This window comes from Taudactylus pleione, unplaced genomic scaffold (genome assembly GCF_031769625.1).
Source record: "Taudactylus pleione unplaced genomic scaffold, aTauple2 ptg000330l, whole genome shotgun sequence".
Taxonomy (NCBI): Eukaryota; Metazoa; Chordata; class Amphibia; order Anura; family Myobatrachidae; genus Taudactylus; species Taudactylus pleione.
Window position 1 is genome coordinate 2,464,303 of NW_028284731.1, and position 17,589 is coordinate 2,481,891.

A 17,589-nucleotide genomic window follows, 5' to 3' on the forward strand; every position below is an offset into this window, starting at 1 on the left:
GTATGGTGATCTAGTGGGATTGTTTTTGATTAGCGCCCAGCTTTTTTGGTGTGTTGGGGTGGTACTGAATCAATTTATACAAGAAACAAAAAGTTGGTAGGATTCTAGTGCTATATACCTTGGTCCTAGGAGAAAGGTATACTCAGAGAAAGAGCCTAAATCTCCCCTCAGTAAACACTCAATTGCAGCTGAGCATCTCTAATTAATTAGGAGAGAGGGGGTGGGCAGCTCAGTCTTCACAAGCAATTGTGAAGTACAATTTAATCATTGCACACCTGTAGTTGAGGGTTAAATGGAGCAATAGCAGTGATAGTTATAACTGACAGTAAAAAATAAAACCTGCATGAACTTGTTTCCCCTTATGCCAGTGGGTCCTAAACTGTGTGCCGTGGCACCCTGGGGTGCCTTGGGACATTTGCAGGGGTGCCTCAGGTTAGTGGTCCAGCATCAAATCAAATTATTTATAGTCAATGTAATGTAAATATGTGGACAAACAGAAGCACAAACCTGTCCACCATCACATAACTGAACCTAAGGATGACAGGCAAGCAGTGTTTACTTCACTGTACTACTTCACTATATTTTTTTCTGAATCTCTCAATAACAAACCTAAACTTAGGGGTGCTGTGAAAACAATGGTGATACTCTAGGGTGCCGTGATTCAAAAAAGTTTGGGAACCACTGCCTTACACTTAGCATATATACATATAAAAAGTAACAATGCAATGTGACCACCTTCAAAAATATTTAGTAAATGGGATGAGGAGAAATAACAGTGATAGTTATAACTGACAGTCTTTCAGAAACAAAAAAGGCAGTATAATACACAGCAGAACTAGCATAAGTCACATACAATGCATTTAAGCAATATATTTGCAATAAGCTCTTTGTCAACTACAAAAAGCACAAAGCTTAGTAGGATATTGAGCTCTGTATAACCTGGCCACCAAAGGAGAGGTATACAGGGAGACTGACCAAACCTCCTGAGATTCGCGGCTACAGTAGAGCATTTGAAAGTGGTCTCTGGGCGTTTCATATACAAGGGAAGCAGGGAGGAGCAACCCAGACGTGCAAAAGCATTGCCTCTGGATCAGCGTCTGGGCTGGGGGAGGGGCTGCCGGGGAGAGCCTACTTCCCCTAGGCTGTATCAGTCCACCGGGCGCACTGGTCTTTTACATGGCCGCCGCCACTGTCCCCAACGCCAGATTTATATGTCCCGGTGGTCTCCCCCGGTTCCCCACAACAGAAACCTCCAGCAGGTCTCCACTGCTGGAGGCACGAACTGCCACATGGTTCCCCACAAGCAGGGAACCACCTTACCTGTGTCCCCGTGTCTTCTGGTTGCAGTCCCGGGCCCAGTGTCATCGCCAGTCAAACTCTGCTGGCGCCCACCGAAATCACCAGTTCCCTCAATGGTGTTGCGGCGCCGGCGGGGGTAGATGGAGCAGCAGCACGGGCGTCCATTAGGACACCTAGTCCTGCATACTCATTGGAAGAAAAAAACAAAAACAAAGCTTGGGACTGCCTGAGCAGTCTAAAAAGGTGCACTGATCCTGCGCACCAAACAAAAAACTGAGTGCCAGTAGCCAGGGGCGGGATATATATGGATGAGGACCCAGTACATCCTGGGAGCTAAAGCTTGTAACTGTTTGGTACCTGGATCACTCCTACCATATAACCCCCAAGGTCCTGTGGACCCTATGGAACCCGAAGAAAAAATGTATAGCAGCATGAGAAACGGATCAACAGATATGTGCTGCAGAGGGGTTGGGTGTGGGATGACGGCAGTCGGAATCCCGGCTGTCCCGACAGGGCTAGCATACCGACACTTGCTATTCTGTATGCTAACCCTGCCCCTCACCCTACCCTACCCTCCCTCCTCAGTGCCTAGCCCTAACCTCCATCCTAGTGCCTGAACCTAACCTCCCCCTCCCCGCACCCTAAAAAAACCTGCCTAACCACTACACCTAACCCTCCCTCCACCCCACTACTTACCTTCGGTATCCCCGCGGGTGGGATGCCGGCGTTGGTATTGTGAGAGAAGTCAGTATTCTGGCACCAGTAATATCAGTGCTGGCATCGCGTTTGCCGGGATACTGACTGTATCCCACTGCAGAGGTAGGTTATACTTACTTGCAGCAGTTGGGGTACAGCACCCCTGAGAAGAACTCCATGCCCACAATGGAAAAGGAATAGTAGAAAATAAGTAGAGTTAAGCCCAGGCTGTGGGGGAGAAAAGCATAATGTTAAGGTAAAGAAACAATGGATAAGGAACTAGATGGACACATAAAACATGTCAGTAAAATGAATAGACAAACAGATGTTCCCATAGGAAGAATCAGGTCTGTGGATTGAGTAAGGAAGAAGTCCTATTACCTGGCCATTCTTGGGAGTAACTCAAACATGGTGTCTAACACTGTTCTGTAACGCTTCTTCAGTTTGAACAGCCTAGAAGGGATCATAGAGAGTGTGTTATGAGATGTGCATTAGAGACTGGAGTTAGAACCTGGGAATCATTATTACTCTGCACTTTCCCCCACAGGTTGCTTGTGTTCCTGTGTTCTAATGGTGAGGTGTGTAAGACACAGATATAATTATATGGCAGGAAGGATACACTAGAGTCTCAGACATGTTATTAGGGCTCTCCAAGTAATCTATGGAACATATGACATAAAAAACATAAATCCGCTACAATCTGACCTGAGCAGCTGCAGGGGTCTCAGCACTACAATAAAATAAAACGGCTTCACGTTAAAGGCCAATGCCAGGAGTCCCAGCAGTGCCAGCATTGTGACAGAGAAATCAAACCTAAGAGAGAAGAATGGGGTATGAACTATTAGTTCAGCACATCAGGCAGCCCAGCACATATACAGAACAGGTGATCATTTACAATACAACATAACAAGCATCTTCATCTTTACAAGCTACACAAGGATGACTGTCAGCAAGAACATTGCCAATGAGATCTGGATATATCTGTGCTATACACTGTACCACAAGGTCCACTCACAGGTTCCACCCTGATGTGAAATATTTCAGTGGGCCCAGACCAGTCACCTTCACAAGCACTTCAGACACGTAAACTAGAGCAGGAGATAAAAACACACTGGGGTTATTAAAGGAATCAGTGGTGGGAGGTAGGTGTATGTGTGCCTGCTGGGGAGGAGGGGTCACATAGCTATAGGTTCTACTTAGCCTCTAAGTAGCTATGATTAGAGAAACTGTCCTTAATACTTTTAGCTTTGTTTATGTCCCACTGGCCTTTACTGTGACAGGCAGAGATCAATTAACATAAAATAGTAATGGGTAGCAGTTTGGGGCTTGGGTCTATCCAATCGCAGATCCTATCCATTCATCAGACACATCATATACAGCTTGAATCTACAGCACCCCTTCATAACAATACCCTCCCCACCCCCCACCCATTTGGCACTAGTTAATAGGAGAACAGCTGTCTGTGATGTGATGGGTCCCATTTCAGCTAACCTTGTGGCCATGTACAAGCTGGTGGTGGGGAGGCACTTAGGAAAGTGTGAGACTTACTTGTGAGGAAAACAATGTAGCTCCATGGAACACCTTGTGGAAAGAAGTTGCCACCTAACGAGAAAAAACATTCAAGGAAAGGTATTTAAGTGAAAGTGCACACACCTCACAGGCAATTGTGATTTACTGTAAGCTGAATATATAGAGGCCACAAGGTGAATTATGTTTTTTTTAGGTAGGTTTAGCTTTTTACCAAATACTACATATTTTCTGCTTATTTGGTACCCACTTCTGTGCAAATTTAGACCAATTCACCCCTTAGGTCTGAATATGTTCAAGTAAACTCCACTTTGATTGGTTTGCTTCTATCTAATTATTTATAAATAAAAAACTTATTGTGATTTAACTTTTATTGGTTTAAGCAACTACCAAAGCTCAAAATATTAATTTCGAGATATGAACTATTGTTGCTTTGAGATAACCTGACGTTACATTACCACGACAAGCAGCTGCCACTAATCCCACTTATTTACTACAGTGTCCTTATGGGGACTGATCTAGGGTAAAAAAACAAAACAGACTGACTGGTTGTCACATCAGTGTCCCTGCCCCTGTGTATCACTCAACTTATCCACTGTGCATTGCCACAAAGCAAGCCTGCCTAGTTACCACTGACTGAGTGTTTAGTTAAAGAACATAGGGGAAGATCTGTACTAAGCCTTGGAGAGAGATAAAGTCCCAACCAATCAGCACCTAAATGTCACTCACTGAAAAATGACAGAAGCTGATTGGTTGGTACTTTATCCCCATCCACTTTCTCTCTCTCCAAGGCTTAGTACATAGACCCCCCCAAATTCCTTACATGGAAAACTGCAGCAAATTATTGATCATGACAGACATTTATATTTAGTCCAGTATAGCAGTCACTCACATCACACACAATATATAGTTGAATGCATTTGTTGCCCAAAATTCTGTAAGGACAGGCAAGTTAGTAAAAGCACATTTCTGTGCACATGTTCAGTCACACGCATCCAGTTATAGAGCACTAGCATTTGCACGTGTACATGTCAGCCATACTAATGTCTAAAGTTTGGGCTGAACTCACTTTTCACCATAAATGTCTCAATCAAAATCCAGAATCCATTTATAGCAACTACAACATCTGGAGAAAGAAGAGAGAGATGATGATGAGAACTTGTAAAACTCGGTATTTGTATCAGAGCAATACAAGATGTTTCCACATTAGGATTAACCTGAAATAGACACAGTGTGATCAGTGATCGCAAAATCTGCGCTACAGCGTGATTTTATGTGCTGCAGGCAGTGAGGGACTAGGTTTTTAAAAATGAGCGAGTCCTGCAGGACGCGCTGTGTGTGCGCCACAGCAGCCAATAACATCCTCAGCATCTTCCCAACCAATCAAGACCAGCAGCGTCTCCTCATACAATCACCTCCAGCAGAGTCTCCTCATCTGCCAGCACGCTCTCCAGGCTCTGCATCACGTAACCTCCTTGGCTACAGCAGCAGCGTTGTCGGTGGTGCTGGGCCCCTCCAGCAGTCTGCGCACCATCCCCGACTCAGTCAGCTCTCTACACACAGGAGGCCAGGGAGCTGGACACTGCCCAGGACAGGAGGGAGCTGGGAGGTTTACACCTGGCTGCTGAGGGACTAGCTGCAGCTCAAACTAGAGGCAAACAACAGTAACCCAGTCCTCCAATCCCCGCCACCTCTTTGGTACTTTCAACAGTCTCCTCCGCCCCCCACCACCACCCCTGCTGCAACCCCGCCTCACCCACCATCCGCACCTCCTGGCCACCTCATCTTGTGCTCCTTCAGCCCCACCACGGGTGATGAGGTCCACTCCCTCATCTTGTCCGCTCCCCCTCCACCTGCCCCCTTGACCCCCTCCCTTCTCGCCTTCTACGCTCCCTCTCCTCCACTGCCTGCTCCCACCTTGCTCACCTTTTCAACTTATCTCTCTCCACCAGCATCTTTTCCTCATCGTTCAAACATGCTCTTGTCACACCTATTCTTAAAAAACCCAACCTCGACCCGTCCTCACCTGCCAATTACCGCCCCATTTCTCTTCTCCCTTTTGCCTCCAAACTACTTGAGCGGCTTGTCTACAGCCGCATCACCAGCTATCTCTCTGACAACTCCATCCTTGATCCTCTCCAATCTGGCTTTCGCCAGCGTCACTCCACTGAAACTGCCCTGGCCAAAGTCACCAATGACCTACTTGCAGCCAAATCCAGGGGCCACTTCTCTCTGCTCATTCTCCTGGACCTCTCTGCAGCCTTTGACACCGTGGATCATACTCAACTCCTTCGCACCCTTTAGACCTTTGGCATCTCTAACGCCGTCCATGCCTGGTTCACTTCTTACCTCACCAACCGCTCCTTCTATGTGTCTACCTCCGGCTCCACCTCCCCCCCTTCCACCCTTCCCATTGGTGTCCCACAGGGTTCTGTCCTGGGCCCACTGCTCTTCTCCCTGTACACTTCTAAACTAGGAGAGCTCATCAGCTCCTTTGGCCTCCAATACCACCTCTATGCCGATGACACACAACTATACCTCTCCTCTCCTGAACTCTCCCCTTCTGTCCTTTCTCAGGTAACCAGTTGCCTCTCCGCCATCTCTTCCTGGATGTCCGAACGCTCTCTGAAGCTCAACATGGACAAAACTGAACTCATCATCTTTTCCACTAATAGAGTCTCCACTCCAACCAATCTCGCTATCACTGTTGACAACACAATCATCTCCCCTGTCCCCCAACTTCGCTGCTTGGGTGTCACCCTTGACTCGACCCTCTCCTTCACAGCCCACATTCAATCTCTGGCTCAATCCTGTCGGCTCCAGCTACGCAACATCGCTTGTATTAGGCCTTTCCTCTCCGAGAAAGCTACCAAACTGATTATTCATTCACTAGTCATTTCTCGACTTGACTACTGCAACCTTCTCCTTACTGGCCTCCCACGTTGCCATCTTGCTCCCCTCCAGTCTGTTCTCAATGCGGCAGCTAGGCTTATCTTCCTCTCCCGCCGTTCCACTTCTGCTGCTCCCCTCTGCCAAAACCTGGACTGGCTCCCATTCCCCTATAGACTCCTCTTCAAACTCCTCACCTTCACATACAAGGCCCTCTCTAACTCTACTGCTCCTTACATCTCAAATCTCATCTCCTTACATGCTCCCTCCCGCTCACTTCGGTCTGCCAATGACTGTTACCTCTCCTCCACCCTGGTTACTTCATCTCATGCACGTATCCAAGATTTTGCTCGTGCAGCCCCCCTTCACTGGAATGAGCTCCCTTGCTCGATTAGGCTCTCCCCGACCTTGCAGAGCTTTAAACGTGCACTGAAAACCCACCTGTTCATCAAAGCGTACCCTTCCAACACATAACCACGTCACCAAGTCTCTGTCCCTCCTGCCTCAGCCATCTCTACCTCGCCTACTTCCTGCACTCAGGTCCCCCCTCTACACACTCATGCCTCATGTCATCTGTCAGTCTCCCCTCTCCCCTAGTTTGTAAGCTCCTAGGAGCAGGGCCCTCCTCCCCACTGTCTCACAGCATTCTTCTCTAGCACTTCTATGACAGCCTTCATCTTCCCAGCTGTATTGTGTATGGAAAATTGTGTTGCTAATTGTTACTTGTGCTCTGTTTATAAGTTGGTTACTGTATTGTAATGTAATGTTCTGTGTACCCTTTACTGTATGTACGGTGCTGCGGTCCTCTTGTGGCGCCCTATAAATAAAATGTAATAATAATAATAATAATAGCAACCCAGCCAGGGGCTCCCAGCAGGAGGTAGCCACTGCCCTGACTATCTACCCTTACCCCCAAGCACTGCCTCCAGTATTGCCTGCCCCTAAACCCTTCCTTCTCCCCAGTACCGTCGTAGCTGCTATCTACACTTACCCCATACCTACAACTAGTATTACCTGGCCTAACCTCCTCCTTGTCCCCCTGCACAGTACCAACTGCTATATGCACATACCCCTTTCCTACACCCAGCACATGCCCTTACCCCCCTCTACCCAAACTTCTCCCTGCCTCAACCCCCAGCTCTACCGCAACTGCTACCTATCCCCAGCACTGCCACCTGCCCCCAGCCCTGTCCCAACTGCTGCCTACCTTTAGCCCCCTCTCTACCCCCAGCACTGCACCTGTTCGCTATGTGAGATCAAGGCAATGTACTTATAAGCATTAACCATACTGAAAATATGAGTGTGGACTTTCCATAGTGTACAGTATGTGTAAGGCATGTGGGGTGGTCTCATGGCATATGAGCTCAAAAGCATACATTGTGACGGTACCCAGAAACTGTGGAGTAGGACCCCTGGGACCAAGACTGTTTTTCGCTCAGCGCAATCACTGATGATATCTACATGCATTCATTTAGATAGCCAGTTTAATCATTTTACACCTCTGTTCCCACATCACTGAACAGGTACCACAACAAGCAATTAAAAATCTACATAGAATACAAAAAATGTCTATCCGGATAAAAAGAAATTAGGTTGGTTGATACACACAATATGCCACAGTAATAAGGCCACAGGGGATCATGTAATTCAATTCCAGCCTGAACAGCCAGCTGTATCCAAGGTCTACCCAAAAATGCAGCATGTGCACAGTAAATGGCCAAAATGAACATGAATGCAGCTCACAGCTTGGTCTGGTTAGTGCTCAGGAGAAACAACTGCATCTGCCCATGTAAGGTTACTGGAGTATTTTTTTTTAGTCACACATGACTAATTTACCTGATTTATGTAAGATATCTATATGAAATAAGCCCCGTAGATATCAGTGAGTGGTACATGAGATTTAATTCTGGTCACATTCACAGGCATTACAGCAAAAAGTGTGAAGCATTGCATATCAAACAGTCACCAGCACGGTGCTCTCATTTATTTGTGCACACTCTGTGACTACAGGGAAGAGGAAGACTGGAATAAAGGGATGAGCGCCATATGTGCACTAACCAGGCCCTACACACACCACAACACTAGGAGTGGTACTGGCCTCTAATGTTTTGCATTTGAGCTGAAGAGGTGAGAGGGCTTTTCTATATAATTAATGTAGAGACACTGCAGTAATCTTAAAATGTATGTGATATAATTATAATACTCTGCATTGCTATGTACTAGGTGTTAATTGCAGTATTATATACTGGACATATACGCTTTAATTATTTACATAGTATATGAAGCTTTATAAAATCCAAGAAACTTCGGCTGTTTAAAATGTAGGTGGGGGTCATCACAGATGGAGTTGCATGCAGCTGGGTGGATGAAGGTCCCAAATCTCAAGTTTGCCCCATAACTCAAAGACCACAAGCTACACCACAGGATAAAAAGTTGGGCGCTATGGAAGGTAATAAATTATGTACAGTAGGTCTGAACTATCCAATGTAAGTTCTATAACCTCTGCAATTATATCCAAATAAACAATTTTACTAAGAAATTAATGGGAAACAGTGCTCATTCCAGCACATCAATATATTACGTAAAGTGTACTACAAGGGGACATTGCTACTGAATTCATGATGAATTGCATTAAATATATGTTACAAGGTTTTGTAGTATTATGCAATTTAAGGGAAAGGGAGAGGTATGGTTAACTATGTTTCTTCGAAGTTCATAGGGTCCACAGGGAGACATTGAGGTGTAGTTTTGACCTGGAGGACTGGACACCAACAGCAAAGCTTTTCAATCCCAGGATGATCCGGTTCTTCCCTCTATAGCCCGGCCACAGCTTGAGGGCACTTCAGTTTTGTTACCAAGCCCAAGGCAGGAGCAGGATAGGAGAGAAGGAAGACTTGTACACTAAGGAATCACACTCACACACAGTAAAGGAAACAAGTGACCAGGAGAAGAAAACCCATAGAAGCTAGGAGCATTAGGGTGGGTACCCTGTGGTCCTTATGGACTTCGAAAAAAGAAAGAGAGTTAACCAAAGGTAAGTTTTACCATAGCTCTCCTTTTCTTCTTCAGGGTCCATAGGGCTCCAAAGGGAGACATTGGGGATGTCCCAAAGCAGTTGTTCAAGGGCAGGAACGCTCCTGAGCTGATAGGAGAACCTTACAGCCGAAGGAAGCATCCTGAGGGGCAAATGTATCAAAGACATAAAACCTAAGAAAGGTGTGGACAGAAGACCAGGTGGCCGCCTTGCATAGCTGTTCAGCTGAGGCGCCACGTCGGGCTGCCCACGAGGGACCCACAGAGCGAGTAGAATGAGTAGAGACTGTAGTCGGCACAGGAAAGCCCGTCTGCGAATTCATCTGGCCAGAGTCTGTTTGTTAGCTGGCCATCCCTTCTTGTGGAATCCATACAGGACAAAGAGGGAGTCCGATTTCCGGATGGAAGCAGTATGGTCCACGTAGATTTTTAGAGCACGGACCACATCCAAAGAGGCCTCACCTGCCAAGAGGTCTGGTGAATTGAAGGCCGGAACCACAATTTCTTCATTCAGATGGAAGAGAGAAACCACCTTGGGAAGGAAGCCTGGGCGTGTTTGAAGAACAGCCCTGTCCTGATGAAATATCAAAAAGGGGGAGCGACATAAAAAGCATCCCTAAATCAGATGGCAGATGCTATAGCTAGAAGAAATAGTCTTCGCAGTGAGCCATTTGACAGCCACATATTCCAGGGGTTCGAATGGAAGTTCCTTAAATGCATGGAGCACCACTGACAAATCCCATGGAGCCACAGGAGGGACAAAGGGAGGTTGTATTCGTAGAAAACCCTGCATGAAGGTGTGAACATCTGGTATAAGAGCAATTCTACGCTGAAACCAGAGACCTGCATTTTCAGAGATGCTAGGCAGAGGCCTAAATCCAATCCAGCTTCAAGAAAGGCAAGAAATCTAGAAACCTTAAAGACCTGAGGGTCATCGTTTCTTGGAGCACACCATTGGAAATATGTATGCCATATTCTGTGGTAAATCCTGGCTGAGGCTGGTTTACGTGCTCTCTCAAGAGCAAAGCCATTAAAGACAGACGGGCTAGGTCCGGATGTAGACATGGACCCTGAGACAACAGGTCTACTCATAGGAGGAAGCTGAAGAGGAATGTCTATGGAGAGCCTTTGCAGATAGGAGTACCAGTGACGTCTGGACCAGGCCGGAGCTATTAACACGTTTGTGCCTCCCTCCTGTCTGAACCTTCGAAGCACTTGAGGAAGCAGGGATATTGGAGGGAAGAGATCTGCTAAATGGAAGTTCTATTTCACCGACAATGCGTCTGCCGCATCGGGGTTCTTTGTTCTAGCTCCATAAATTGGAAGTTTGCTGTTGTGTCTGGAGGCCGTGAGATCCACCTCCGGAAGACCCCATTTGTCCACTAGAAGTAGAAAGACTTCTGGATGTAGAGACCATTCTCCTGCATGCACGTCGTGATGGCTGAGGAAATCCACATCCCAATTGAGAATCCCTGGATTGAAGACTGAGGAGATGGCTGGGAGATTGCGTTCGGCCCAGGTGAGAATGCGAGACACTTCTGTCACTGCTGACTGACTTCGAGTGCCCCCTTTGTGATTGAGGTAAGCAACAGTCGTGGTGTTGTCAGACTGTACTTGTACTGGCCTGTTTTTCAGAATATTCTGAGTCAGAATGAGAGCTCTGTAGATAGCTAGAAGTTCCAGGATGTTGATTGGCAACACTGCCTTGACTGGGGACCATCGGCCATGGAAGGAGTGCTGGACAGTTACTGCTCCTTACCCTCGAGGCTTGCGTCTGTGGTGAGGAAAGCCCAGTCCGTGATCCAAAAGGGACGACCCTGGTTCAAATTGGAAGTCTGTAGCCACAAGGCTAGGGACAGGCGAACCTCTGGGGGGAGGCTCCTCATCTGGGATTTGAGTAGATCGGATAGACTGTTCCACCTGCAGAGGATCAGGTGTTGGAGGGGCTGGAGTGAAACTGGGCGAACTCCACCATGTTGAAGGTGGACACCATTGATCCCAAGGCCTGCATTGCAGAGTGAATTGACACTCTGCGATTGTGAAGCAGTCTGCGTAATCTGTGCTGTAATCTTGTCCGCCGTTAGGAAAATTCTCTGAACTCGAGAGTCCAGGAGGGCTCCCAAATGTACCACCCTTTGAGAGGTTGTCAGGGAAGACTTTTTCCAGTTGATCAGCCAACCGTGCATTTGTAGAAAGGCAATGGTTACCTGCAGATGGCTGCCAACAGCAAGAGATCGTCTAAATACGGGAGTAGTCTGATCCCTTGACGACGAAGAGAGGCCGCCATAACTGCCACGATCTTGCTAAAGACCCGAGGGGCCATTGGGAGGCCAAACGGCAGAGCCTGGAATTGGTAATGTTGCTGCAGTGTAGCAAACTGGAGATATTGTTGATGAGAAGGCGCTATAGGTACATGTAGGTAAGCGTCCTGAATGCCTAGGGATACCATAAAATCTCCAGGCTCCATAGCTAGGATAATAGAACAGAGGGTTTCCATATGAAACCTGGGTACCCTGATAAACTTGTTCAGAGACTTGAGGTTGAGGATAGGCCGATGAGACCCATTGGGCTTCTGAACTAAGAAAAGGGTAGAATAATGGCCCTTGCCGCATTGTGAGGAGGGGACCCAAATTATTACTCCTGAATTCAATAAGGACTGAATGGTTTTTTGAAGCCACAGAACCTTGTCCGATGGAGGTCCTGTGCAAAAGAACTGTTGAGGGGGGTCACCTCAGGAAGGAGAGGACATATCCATGGGAGACCACTTCTCTTACCCAGGCATCTGACGTGGTGTGATGCCAAAGTTGGGCAAATTGAAAAAGTCGGCCTCCCACCCGGCCCAGTCAAGCTGCAGGCTTGTTTTCAGACTTGGCAGGTGGACGTCTAGTAGCCCAGGCTTGTTTGGCCCTAGGCTTGGAGACCTTGGCTGATGTCTATTGGCGTGGAAAGGACTGACCCTTGGGTTGCCTTGAGGACGAAAGGACAACGTCCGCGGCTTTGTATTATATACAGAGGGCAGGAACGCCGTCATGTTAGCCGCCAAAGTAGTCACAATATTATCCAATTCTGGACCAAATAGGATGTCTCCTGAATAAGGCAGAGACTCTAGAGCCCATTTTGATTCTGAATTGGCTTTCCAGGAACGTAGCCAAAGAATACGGCGAGCCACTACTGAAGTGGCAGATATCCTGGAGGCGGGGAGAGCCGTATCCATAGCTGCTTCACCTAGGTAGGAGGCTGCATCTCTAATGTGAGATATGCAGGACAGCTGTTCCCTCGGGCCTCTGCCCAACTCTCAATGGCTTTTGCCACCCAGGCCGTAGCCCTAGCAGGACGCATAATACAGTACAATGAACACCTTGCAGTATGTGTAATATGGCACAATGTAGTGTGCAACCTCGCTGTATATGGCACAGTGTAGTGTGCAACCGCTCTATATAGTATGTGAAAGTCCTCACACTTAAATAGCAGATGTGAGGTACAATGAACCCCCCAATACCTTAGTATGTCAGGGTATAGTAGAAAAAAAGAAACAGGTATAAACTGACAGTATAGAAAATAGAGATTAGCGCTAGCACAAGTCACATACAAACACAAAAAAAAACATTATGTGTCTGTAATGGCCACTAAAATCAACAGACCACAGTGGCTGGTAGGATATAGCGCTGTATAACCTGGACCGTGGGAGAGGTATACAAGCAGACTGGACCCAGCGTTTCCCAGAGACCTGCTTACCTAAAATGTTTGCGCATCTCTGAGGGGGCGGAGGGTGAGGGAGGAGCAACTTAGGGAACACCAAGACCACAGTGGAAAGGCGCCTTGAGCTGGGGGAGGGGCTGCAGGGAGAGCGTCTTATCCCCTGGCTGACGCTAACCACCGGGTCCCCTGGCCTTTATAATATGCCTCTGCGCCAGTATCGTTATGCCCCAGTGGTCTAGTGGAGTAGTGGGTAAGCCAGTGTCCACATCAGCGCTTCCGGTCTGTCTCCTGAGACAAGACTGCACTAAGATGCGGGTCTCTGCGAACGGGGTTCCAGTCTTACCTGTCCCCTGGATTCCGGGCTGCAGTCTGGGGTCTGGGGAGCCTGCTAGCTAGTCCCCCACAGAGCCCCATCAGGAGTACCTAGCACAAGCTTGGTGTGACGGCGCCGTGGAGGGGTGATGGGGTGGCAGCACAGACGTCCGGAGGACAGTCTGGTGCTGCTCGCCCGTTTGGTAAAAAATAAAAAGTAAATTAAATCATAAAATTAAAGTTCTGGCTGCTTAATGCAGCCCTCTGTTATAATGGTGGTCCAGCTCCTGCCGGACACCAAAGAAACTAAAGTGAAGTGCCCTCAGGCTGTAGGTGGGGTATAGGGGGAAGGACCGGAGCATCCTGGGATTGAAAAGCTTTGCTGTTGGTGTCCGGTCCTCCAGGTCTCACCTACACCCCAAAGTCTCCCTGTAGAGCCCTATGGAAGAAAAACAAGAGATATGGTAAGAACTTACCTTTGTTATCTCTGTTTCTACGAAGTCCATAGTGTCCACAGGGTGACCTTGGGGTATAGCTGGATCCTGGATCCTCGGGCACCACGGAGTTAAAGCTTTTAGCTGCTCCCAGGATGCACTTGGGTCCAACCTCCCCTATACCCCGCCCCCGAGCCACAGGCACCTCAGTTGGTAAGCAGCCCAGGCCGGAGGAGGAGACGAAACAGAGAGAAGGAAGACTGGAACACACAAGAACCATACTCACAGAAATGGGAGACGGAAAACCGGTGACCAGTCACAGAGCCCATATGAAGCCAGGTGCGTCAGGGCGGGTGCCCTGTGGACCCTATGGACTTCGTAGAAACAGAGATAACAAAGGTAAGTTCTTACCATATCTCTTGTTTTCTACTTCAGGGGGTCCACAGGGTGACCTTGGGGATGTCCCAAAGCAGTCCAACTAAGGGCGGGGACGCTCCTGTGCTGATAGGAGAACCCGGCGCCCAAAGGATGCATCCTGAGAGGCAAAGGTGTCAAACGCATAGAACCTCAAAAAGGTCTGAATGGAAGACCAGGTGGCCGCCTTACAGAGCTGAACAGCAGAGGCGCCATGGCTAGCAGCCCAAGAAGGGCCCACGGACCGAGTGGAATGAGCCTTAACAGAGGCTGGAACAGGTAAACCCTCCTGCATATAAGCCTCAATAATAACAGAACGAAGCCAACGGGCTAGAGTCTGTTTGTTGGCAGGCCAACCCCTCTTGTGAAAACCAAAGAGGATAAACAAAGAATCCGACTTCCTCACAGAACTAGTCCGGTCCACATAAACCTGGAGTGCCCGGACAACGTCTAAGGAAGTCTCCCCAGCCGAAAGATCAGGTGACTGAAAGGCTGGTACAACAATTTCCTGATTAATGTGGAACCTGGAAACCACCTTAGGCAGGAAATCAGGACGAGTGCGAAGCACCGCTTTGTCCTGATGAAAAATCAGAAAAGGGGGACGACAAGAAAGCGCCCCAAAATCTGAAACCCTCCTGGCAGAAGCAATTGCCAAGAGGAAAACAGTTTTAAAAGTTAGCCACTTGAGCTCCACTGACTCCAAGGGCTCAAAAGGAGGACCCTGTAAGGCCCGAAGAACCACCGCCAAATCCCACGGGGCCACAGGTGGCACAAAGGGAGGCTGGATTCTCAAAACACCCTGGAAAAAGGTGTGTACGTCCGGCATAGCAGCGATCCTGCGCTGGAACCACACCGACAGAGCAGACACGTGTACCTTCAGTGAAGAAAGACGTAATCCTAAGTCCAAACCCGACTGAAGGAAAGCCAGAATACGCGAAACCCGGAACACCTGGGGATCATAGTTTCTGGCCTCGCACCACTGAAAGTAAGTGTGCCACACTCTGTGATAGATCCTCTCGGAAGCAGGCTTGCGCGCCCTCAGAATGGTGGTAATAACGGAGCTAGAAAAGCCCCGAGACCTCAGGACGGCTGTCTCAAGAGCCACGCCGTCAAAGATAGTCGACCCAGATCCGGGTGAAGACAGGGCCCCTGAGACAACAGGTCCCGCCGTTGAGGTAGGAGGTACGGAGCGTCGATGGACAGGCTCCGCAGATCGGAGTACCACGGCCTTCTGGGCCACGCTGGGGCCACCAGAATCAGTGTGCCTCCGTCCTGTTTGAACTTGCGCAGGACCCGAGGCAGCAGAGATATCGGAGGGAACAAGTAAGCCAGTTGAAACAGCCTTTTCACCGACAGCACGTCTATCAGACTTGCGCCTGCGTCCCTTGTCCTTGACCCGTACACAGGCAGCTTGTGATTGTGACGGGACGCCATCAGGTCCAGCTCTGGCAGCCCCCACTTGTCCACGAGTAGTTGGAATACCTCTGGATGAAGCGACCATTCCCCGGGATGCACATCGTAACGGCTGAGGAAGTCTGCCTCCCAATTGAGGACTCCTGGGATGAAAACTGCCGAGAGAGCTGGAAGATAGCGCTCCGCCCAAGCCAGGACGCGGGACACCTCCGACATCGCAGCTCGACTGCGAGTCCCTCCCTGGTGATTGATGTACGCCACCGTGGTGGTGTTGTCTGACTGCACCTGAACGGCCCTTCCGTGAAGAGCGGTGCCGGACGACTGCAGGGCTCTGTATACTGCCCGCAGTTCCAGGATGTTGATGGGAAGAATCGCTTCCTCCGCCGACCAACGACCCTGAAGTGACAAGGAGCCTGTCACCGCCCCCCAACCCCGGAGACTGGCATCTGTCGTGAGCAGAACCCATTCCGGGATCCAAAAGGGGTGCCCCTCCAGAAGATGAGCTGTCTGCAGCCACCAGGCTAGGGACAGACGCACCTCCGAGGACAACACCAGCATCTGAGAGCGGATCCTGTGTGGCAATCCGTTCCATTCCGAAAGAATCAGCCCCTGCAGGGGCCTGGAATGGAACTGGGCAAACTCCACCATGTCGAATGCCGACACCATGGACCCCAAAACTCTCATCGCTGAGTGCACCGACACTCTGCCACTGCTCAGACAACTGTGAATCCGCAGCTGTAAGGAGGAGACCTTCTCTGGAGTCAGAAAAATCCGTTGCTGACGAGAGTCCAGCAGGGCCCCCAAATGAACCATCTGTTGTGATGGGATGAGGGAGGATTTCTTCCAGTTGATCAACCAGCCGTGCGCCTGTAGACAAGCGACCGTCAGGTGGAGATGCTGGATCAGTACCTCCGGGGAGCTTGCCAGCAAGAGGAGGTCGTCTAGATACGGTAGCAACCGTATCCCCTGGCTCCGAAGGTGAGCCGCCATGACCGCCATCACCTTGGTAAATACCCTTGGTGCCGTGGAGAGACCAAAGGGTAGAGCCCTGAATTGGTAGTGGTTGTGGAGAATAGCAAACCGCAGAAACCGTTGGTGCGATGTTGCTATAGGCACATGGAGGTAGGCGTCCTGGATATCCAGGGAGACCATATAATCCCCCGGTTCCATCGCCAGTATGATGGAACGCAAAGTTTCCATCCTGAATTTGGGAACCCTGAGAAACCTGTTCAGGGACTTCAAATTGAGGATGGGGCGATGAGAGCCATTGGGTTTCTGCACCAGAAACAGCGTAGAGTAATACCCCATCCCACGTTGAGACTGTGGTACGGGTATAATGACCCCCGCCGTCAGCAAGGCCTCTATGGCTTCCTGAACCTGCAAGGCCTTGGTTTTGTCCTGAGAAGGACTTGTGCAAAAAAACTGGCAAGGCGGCCTGTGCCGAAAAGACAGGGCGTACCCCTGGGAGACCACTTCTCGCACCCAGGCATCCGTGGTGGTATTGTGCCAGCACTGGGCGAATTGAAGAAGTCGGCCTCCCACTCTGGGGTCCCCCAGAGGGAGGCCCGTCCCATCACGCAGAAGGCTTATCTTCTGGCTTGGAAGAAGGGCGCCTAGCACTCCAGGCTTGCTTCTTTGGCTTTGAGGCGGTCTTGGGTGCGGACTGCCTCGGGAAAGACTGACCCTTTGCCTTGCCCTGAACCCGAAAGGAACGAAACGCCGAGCTCCGGACCTTAGCAGGTGTAGTAGCTGAAGGGAGGAAGGCTGACTTGGATTTTGCCAGGGTATCTACTATTTTGTCCAGGTCCGGACCAAATAGTAATTCCCCATTAAAAGGTAAGGCCTCCAAGCCTTTCTTTGAATCCGCTTCTGC

The 17,589-nt window shown here is 49.2% G+C and overlaps 1 protein-coding gene across 2 annotated transcripts in view; it reads right to left on the minus strand.

Moving 5' to 3' along the window:
• The window catches only part of TPCN1 (two pore segment channel 1), an 83,430-nt gene that overhangs the window by 19,474 nt on the left and 46,367 nt on the right, over positions 1-17,589 (minus strand). For both annotated transcript variants that reach the window (XM_088443489.1, XM_088443488.1), the window contains exons 16-21: positions 4,592-4,648; positions 3,544-3,597; positions 3,011-3,083; positions 2,701-2,808; positions 2,377-2,448; positions 2,134-2,223 (exon numbers count right to left, since the gene is read on the minus strand). In XM_088443489.1, coding sequence (XP_088299615.1) covers positions 2,134-2,223; positions 2,377-2,448; positions 2,701-2,808; positions 3,011-3,083; positions 3,544-3,597; positions 4,592-4,648 — 454 coding nt within the window. The remainder of the gene's footprint in view (positions 1-2,133; positions 2,224-2,376; positions 2,449-2,700; positions 2,809-3,010; positions 3,084-3,543; positions 3,598-4,591; positions 4,649-17,589) is intronic.